General features: G+C 56.0%; 1 protein-coding gene across 1 annotated transcript; it reads right to left on the bottom strand.

Annotated features, from left to right (window-relative positions):
- Positions 1-1,296: 1,296 nt before the first annotated feature.
- THY1 (Thy-1 cell surface antigen) lies at positions 1,297-7,123 on the bottom strand. Its single transcript, XM_003910833.4, has 4 exons — positions 6,144-7,123; positions 3,996-4,056; positions 3,177-3,512; positions 1,297-2,634 (listed from the first exon to the last, which is right to left on the bottom strand). The coding sequence occupies exons 2-4, from the start codon at positions 4,030-4,032 to the stop codon at positions 2,522-2,524; spliced, it is 486 nt and encodes a 161-aa protein (XP_003910882.1). The 5' UTR covers positions 4,033-4,056; positions 6,144-7,123; the 3' UTR covers positions 1,297-2,521.
- Between the last annotated feature and the right edge of the window lie 882 nt (positions 7,124-8,005).

Below are 8,005 nucleotides of genomic sequence, written 5' to 3'. Positions count from 1 at the left end.
CACTGTGGGCCTCAGGTTCTGCTCCCCTAAACATGGCTGCAAAGGGTAACACCATCTCCCAGCACCCTTCAGAGTGTGGCTGCTAAACTCTTCAGGGACACAGTACTAGAGTGTGACAAAGACCCCATAGGAGGAGTCACACAGGTGCAAGGCTTCACACGGTGCCACTCATTTCCTTCCAGAAACACCTCCATACTCTACCTCTTACTACCCTGAGGGTGGTGCTCCCCACATTTCTCTGGCATTTGATCTCCCTTCCCCCACAGCAGCTCTTCTCACCAAGACGCCTTTCCTTGGCACGGCGCTGGCAGCCCAAGCAGGGCTGAAGGAGAGGGGCCTGTGTCTCAGGGGTGTTCCTCCCTTTGGAGCAGTCTGGGTTGGCAGCATCTTGCTAAGGGGCTGTCAGCCTCCCAGCCTGGGACACGGACAGCTCCTCCTCCTCTCTTTGTGCATGGTAACTACAGGGGTGGAAGGCAAGGCAGAGAGGTTGACAGGAGGTAGCAAGAGTGGGAGCCGGTGGCATAATTTAGATCTGAGACCTTTAAGAAAAATGCTCAGAAATAATCATCCTACCCAGTGCTAAATTATCAGATGAGTCAGCCTCTGGGCAGCTGTCACCTTCCTCCCCCAAATTCCCTGGCAAAGCAGGGAGGCTGGCTTGGGGCTGCCTCTCTAACTCTGAAAGCAATTGGAACCCACAGTTGCCCTGCGGTCCCCCTCTAGCCCCCAATCCCAGGATGCTCACTCCCATTTTACTCTACTTTTAGGGGAGGAGCCAGGGATGGGGCTCAGTGTTCCCTCCCTACTCCCAAAGGGACAGTATTTGTCCCCAGTCCTTTCTCCTGCCAATGCTTTTGGATTTAGGAAGCGATGCCTCGAGGACATGGGCATCTCCCAGTAGCGGATGTGCCTGGAGGGGGCATTTCTGAAGAACTACCAGAGCTGAGAATTAAAAGCAGACTGCGTAACTTAGCGCAGGTTCACGCAAAGCCACTTGTGCATTCAAGAGCCAGGGCCAAGTGGTTCGGCCCATGTGTTGGCAGGTAAGCGTGTTGTCCTAGCCAGGTGAGTCAGCAGACATGGGATGTTTATTTGGGCAAATGTGTCTCATTAGGGTCATTCTGAAAATAAGCCCAGTGTGTAGTCATTAGCCCCTGGGGCAGCGTCGCTACTAAGTGGTTGGGGAGAAGTCAGGAAAGAGGAAGAGGTGGCATCCCCCAGCCTCACCTGTGGAGGCCCCAGAGAAGCAGGGCAGGCAGGCACTACTGGAGGAGCAAAGGCCAGGTGGACACGAGGACAGATTCCAGAGGCTTGGTTTTATTGTGCAGTTTTCTTTTTCCTCAATGAGATGCCATAAGCTGTGGTGGCACTATGCACAGTCACAGAACAGGAAGAACCACCGGGCGGGGGCTGGGGGTTGGGAAAAGCCATTTCCCGAGAAGTGTCCAGCTCCTGGGTCTCACCCCATGGCCTGCCTCGGGCCCCACAGAGGTCCCTGAGAAGGCAGGCCTGCGGGGCAGGGGGCTGTCTGAGGGGCTCAGGCACCAGCTAGCAGGGGCTGGCACTGATGGGCGAGGGGAGGAAGTGCCCCCCTTAGAAACTTGGGCCAAACCCTGTGCAGCTCTGGGACTCCACCCCACCTGACTTGGAGGCTGTGGGTCAGAGCTCTGGAAGCTCTTGGGAGCTTGGGACAGCCTGAGAGGGTCTTGTCCTCCTCTGTAGCCCTCTCCACTGTGGGTGGAGGCAGGGAGGGGCAGCAGGCCCATGCTTTTAGCTTCCTTAGGCAGGGAGGGAGGATGAACCCTCATCCTTTACTTCCTCCTCCAACCCTCCACTAGCGCTGCTTTCCCGGTCAAACCTGCATCTTCACCGGCTCATGCCCCAAGGCTCTTGGGGAACCTGCACAGTGGTAAGGAGGGCTGCTTTTTTTTTTTTGGTTGTGGCTGAGAATGCTGGAGATGCTCAGTTCTCTCCCTCACAAGGTAGGCCACAAATTCTTGGTGGTGCCCTCACATCTGGGGTCTTCAGGCACCAGCCATGCCTGCTGAGGAGTGCTCTCAGGACAGACCGTGTCCGTGCTAGTCCAGGCACAGCCCAACCACTCCTCATCCAAGTCTCTCCCAGGTCTCTGGTCCCAATGGGCAAGGATGACCCCTCCAGTGGCTGGTACCCCACCATCCCACTACCCCTCACATGCTCTCACTCTCTATCAGGTCCCCAATCCTGGCTTCCCTCTTCACGAACTCTCAAAGAAAAGGAAGGATAAACCCTAAATAAACCAGACAGAAGCAGCTCTGGAACAAAGACTACAAAAAGACAGCCAGAGGTGTGCGGAGAGGGTGAGGTGCCGCGGGGATGTGGGTAGATAATCGCATGCAGCACTGGGACTCCTGATGAGGGATGGGGTCCCCACTTCTCCTCGAGGTGTGAGGGACTGTGGGGAGGGGGTCAGCCGATTCAGAGAAGTAGGATCTCTGCACTGGAATTTGAGGCTTCCTGTCTCCTCCATGGGCCCCACCAGTCACAGGGACATGAAATCCGTGGCCTGGAGAAGGGAGAGGGAGAGCAGGAGCAGAAGCAGCCACGAGGTGTTCTGAGCCAGCAGGCTGATGCCCTCACACTTGACCAGTTTGTCTGCCGAAAGAGAAGAGGGCCGGGGGAGGGGTAGGAAGGAAGAGGGATCAGGACTCAGTAAGGCACAGGCCCAAAGCAAGGGTGTACTTCCTTTGGGAGGCAGGTAGCGTGACGTCTTAGCTGGGACCAGGAGCAGCCTGGCCTCACAGAACCAGCCATCTTTCCTGTTTGCAGATTACTTACCTCTTGCACACATATCATCTTATGAAAACCTTACTAAACATCATCACAAGAAAACTGGCTGAGGGAAGTGGTGTCATCCCTGTTTTCCCGTTGGGGAGAGGGAAGATTAGGGAGGCCAAGGGCCTTGCCCACAGTTCTGGTGGAAGCATCTACCACACTACTCTGCCTGTCTGACTGGCCCTGAGCTTTTCACCCCATTCACACTGAAGGCAATGGTTCCCCAGTTGACCAGGCAGCAGTTGGGAGAGGGTGAGAGAGTTATGGGGCTATTCTCCTCTCCAGCCCAGCCAAGGAAACTGCCTGCTGTCCCCGAGCCTGGCTCTCCCAGTTCACTTGGCCTTTTTAGGAGTTTGCCTCACCTCTGAGCACAGTGACGTTCTGGGAGGAGATGGGCGGGGAATGGCCAGAGTGGTGGAGTGCACACGTGTAGGTCCCCTCATCCTTGCTGGTGAAGGCGGATAAGTAGAGGACCTTCATGTTGTATTTGCTGGTGAAGTTGGTTCGGGAGCGGTATGTGTGCTCAGGCACCCCCACGGTGCCAAAGAGCACGTGCTTCTTTGTCTCACGGGTCAGGCTGAACTCGTACTGGATGGGTGAGCTGGTGGTATTCTCATGGCGGCAGTCCAGACGAAGGCTCTGGTCCACCAGGCAGGCTGTTAGGCTGGTCACCTTCTGCCCTCGGGAGACCTGCAAGACTGGCACCAGCAGTGCCTCCTTCAAATTGGAGGGGCCTACAGCGTAGGGGCCTCCCACCCACCTGAAGTGGAGAGATGGGCCTGGCTAGGGAGGGGACTGGGGTCTGCTCTCTTGAGTGCCTTTCCCCACTCCAGGGATCCCACTTCTCCTTTGCAGACCCCAGCCTTCCTCCCAAGTCTGCTTGAGCCTTGGATCCTATCAATGTGTTTCAAGGACAGGAGATTTTGGGGAATTGATACAGGTTCTGGGTTCTCAATTGGGGATTTTAGTTCAATATGAGGGAGGGCTCAGCAAACTGTGTTTCCAAAAACCACCTCAGGCTGTCAGAGTATCAGCGAGGTGGGTTGGCTGACTTTGGGATGAAAAGAGCCCTCTGAAAAACAGTCACCTGCGCTTTTCTGAGACTGTGAGGGAGAAGCCACTTCTCTGGAGGGAAGGAAGTCAGGGTGCCTGGAGCCCCAGCCCTGCCCCATGCCGGGTACCTGTTAGCAGGAGAGCGATGCTGATGGCCGGGTTCATGGTTCTGGGAGCTCAGTCCTGGATCTGGGTTGGGAACAGGATGGGAATCAGCCAAGGTGTGCCACACTTACTGCCAGGGCTGGGGGTCCCTGGGAACATGACATAATGGCTATGGCAGACATCTAAGTCCCTCTCTCCATCCCCCCTCTCGTCCCTACTTCTCATTGAACATGATACAGCCACTGGCTCTTTCCTGCTCAGGGAAAGCAAGTAAGGAGGGAGAACAAGCCCTGTCATGGTGTGTTTCTGTGCTTGGCCATGGAGCACTGACTAGCTGGGTGCCTTTAAGTGACTTTACCACTCTTTCTCCTCTTCTTACATTAACACAGTATATGGTAATGTAAGACCTATGAGGGCCGGGGCTTCCTATTTAAAAAAAAAATTTAATCGTGGTGAAATACAAAAAGCATAATAATTACTATTTTAACCATCTCCAGAACTCTTTTTGTCTTTCAAAGTAAAACTCTGGATCTGTTAAACAAAGACTCCCCATTTAGGGACTTCCCATTTCCTGTTCAGAAGAAAATCCCCAATGCTCAAAACCATTTCCATTTGCAGATTACTGGCATATAGCATACACTCCAAAGATATTTATTGTGAATGAATGAATGAATCTCTCTGAATCTTACATACCCACCGGGTTATGATGGGAGTTAAGAAAAACAACCAACATCTGGCGATGACTGCTTCATATAAGTGAGCCACAAATCCCTAAGTCATTCGCCATCCCCAGTGGGTGGCTAGAGACCATCCACCATGGCTAAGGATGCTCCCAGATAGGGAGCATCTATTCCTATCTGGATAGGGCACAGGCTAAGCGTGTTCCCGGAGGAGAGAAAGCCACAGTGATCTCCGATTGTATGTGAGTCAAGGACGCTTCCCAATGTCCAGCTCTCTGGAGTTCCTGGGACTGCAGTTTTCCAGCCCAGTTTTAACAGCCACCCTGGCTAGGCTGTCTGGTCTTTTTGTTTTTGCAGCCTTGGCTGAACCAACCCTTGGCGAGGCGAGGCGACGCGGAGCCGGTAGCCCAGCCTGTCCGCAGACCAGTGCTCGCCCAGGAGAGGCCACATAAGGGGCGTGCACCCGCGAGCGCGCGCAGGGCATTGCCTCGGTAGAGTGCGCCCGGGTGCGCAGGGTGCGCCACTCGCCGAGTTCAGGGTCCCTGGCGCTCAGCCCCTTGACGGGTGAGGCTAGGATCCTGCGGCGGCTGCAGCTACAATCAATGCTCTCTCTGTCCCGGGGTGGAGCTGCTGCCCTGAGTCAGATCCAGGAGGAAGGGGGGTCTGCATCTGGCTTTTGATTCGAGGACTCTTGTTTGAGATGATGTGCGGGCTTGGGATCTAGGAGGGGAAGGGGGAACAGTGGCAAGAGCAAGAAAGGGAAGAATTGGGTCTGGGGCTGGAGAGGGTAGAAGAGCCAGGGGAGGGGTGGAGAGCGGCTGGGGAGGTTCAGTCTGTATTCATTTCCTCTGATTTGTGTCCTCAGGCGGCTCCAGACCCGGAGAAGGTCTGCTCTTCCTCCCTCTCAAGCCCCCGGCGGGCCTCACCCTTATTCCATTTCCGTATTCCAATCCTCTCCTTTCTCAGCTGAGTCCCCCTTCCCCCTCTCTCATCCTTTTCCAGTTCTCCCCTCCCCCGTCCGCCCGCCTTCCACCCAGTCCCCGCCTGCGGCATTGCGGCTTCCTTCTCCTCCGGTGCCCCGCACCCAGCCCGCCGCGAGGTCACCGGGCAGATTCCCTCCACTCGTCATCCTTCGTCCTCTCCCCACCTCTGCGAGCTGGGTTTGGGGACTTCTGGGTGGAACGCAGACCAACAGTTTGTCCTTGGTGCCCTTCCTCCCTGTTCTCCAGCGCCCCAGCCCCAGACACCCGTCCCCCAGCGGGCGAAAGCCCGGGAGCGCCTTCCCCGAAAGACGTCGCGGTGCGACGGGGCCCCGGCCCTACAGTAGCATCTTACTCCCGCCCCTGCCTGGAAAGCAGGCCCCTCCCTAAGCTCTGCGCCCTCTTCCCTGGGCGCCCTCGGACCGTGGCCCGAAGCCTAGTGTTGGGAGGGCTTGCATGGGCGCTTGACGGCAGTCCCCGAGCCCCAGGTCCCGCCGGCTCCAGTTCCCACCTGGACTGGGGTCTTCCGCTGCCGCAGCCTCCTCCAGACGCACCGCCGCCTCCGGTTGCTGCACCCAGCTCGGAGCCCGCAGTTTTCACCGGGGATGGAGGAGAGGGGGAGCGGGGAGCCGGGGGCTCAGCCAATCAGAGGCGGAGATGGGGGGAGAAAGGATGGCAGGGTGGGGTGGGGGGGTGGGGAAGGAAGAGAAGGCGGTCCCGTATTGGTGTGAGAGTGGCAGGTTGCGGCGGAAGGGGGCCCTCATCCTGTGGCTGTGGCCGGGGATCAGGGTGGGGCAGCCCAAAGAACATTAGCCTCCTCTCTGAGCCCCGCAATGGTTGTTCCCCTTTTAACGCTTTAACCCTTTTCTTCTGACCTATTCTTCAGAAGTCTGTGGGAAAGCCACAGTGTAAGAGGTGCAGGATGCAGGCCGGGAGCGCCCACGCCTCTGCATTTCCTTTTCAGCTGGAGCCCACCTCCTCCGGAGCCTCCAGTGAGAAGTTTTGGAATATTCCAGTCTTTCTGAAAGGAAGCTGGTTGGGTGTTTTTCAATGTTGGAGCAGCCCTTCGGAAGCAAGGCAGGCCCTGGACCCACCCTGTCCGTCCCTGGTCCCCAGCCCCATTTCGCCTCCTCATCTATTCCAGAACACCCAGCCCTTCAGGGGGCCTGCGGGTGCTTTTTGCTCTGGGCATCACGTCTCCTTCAGCCCCTGGGCTGGCACCTGCTGGTCCAGACAGCTGGAAGGTTCTTCTGGCTTTCTTGAGTACAGTCTGCTTGTTTGGTCTTCAGACCAGGGAGGGAGGGTTGCCTTTCAGCAGGCACTGTGCTGGGCACATTACATTCATGGCCACCTTTACCTCACGGCCGCCTGCTGGGTTCATCCCATCTCAATCCTCACCTCCTGTCTTGGCTGGTAAGTGGGAGAGCTGGAGAATTGACCTGGGCTATGGAACCCCAGTTCTCAAGGGTGAGCCATTCCTCTTGCTCATCCCTGCCCACTGGGAGGGGAGAGGAACTCTGGGAAAGAGGAGGAGACAGCGCCACAGAAAGGACTCAGTCGAAGCCAGCTTCTGATCACCTGGGGCACTCCTGATAACCCACCAACTGGATGTCACCAGAAGCCCTAGGCTCATTTTTGTAGACAGTGCTGATGACTTGTCTCTCACTCACAGGTGTGGTGAATTTTTTGAACCAACGTTTATTTGGCTGATTTGTATCCTGCCGGTCTCTATGAATTCTGGTGGAGGCATTCTGTGGGCTGGCCCTGCCTCTCCACTGTCTGCCTGCCTGTTCTCCTATTTCTTCATGGAAGTCAGCCCTGGCACCTTCCCTGCAGTTTCTGATACTGCAGTGGCACTGTTGGAAGCCACTGTTGGAAGCTTGCAAGTGGGAGGAGATTCGCTTGGTTTCCCAGCATTTAGGGTGATGGAATGTTCTAACTGGAATGAGCCTTGCAGACTGTTAAGTCCAAAGGAGCTATTCACTTTGGTAAACCGCAGAGGCTTCTAGGGCATTTTATGAAAAATGCAGCCCACCTTGCCCACCTAGGACCTCCTTAATCTAGTACTAGAGCCAGCTGAGTCTGCACTTCTCTCATGCTCCCCAGGATCTGGGGACTCTAACACATGATCTGGTAAGACTGTCCCTCTTCATAGGCGAGCTAACCTGGCTTCTTGTTTGTAGGGTACTTTTTAAGGCCATGGATGTCCTTGCCCCTTGCTGCTGACTTCCCTCCTCCCTCCAACTCCATCCCAGCCATCTTCCCATTCATCTACCTGCTGCATTCCAGACATGCTGGCTCTGGCTTCTTTCTATCTCTTCATGGCAGTGTGTTCCTTCCTGCTTAACAGCTTTCTGATTCTGAGTCCAGGGA

Source organism: Papio anubis, chromosome 12 (genome assembly GCF_008728515.1).
Source record: "Papio anubis isolate 15944 chromosome 12, Panubis1.0, whole genome shotgun sequence".
NCBI lineage: Eukaryota > Metazoa > Chordata > Mammalia > Primates > Cercopithecidae > Papio > Papio anubis.
Note: the sequence above shows the minus strand (reverse complement) of the source record. Positions and strands in the feature narration are given on the sequence as shown.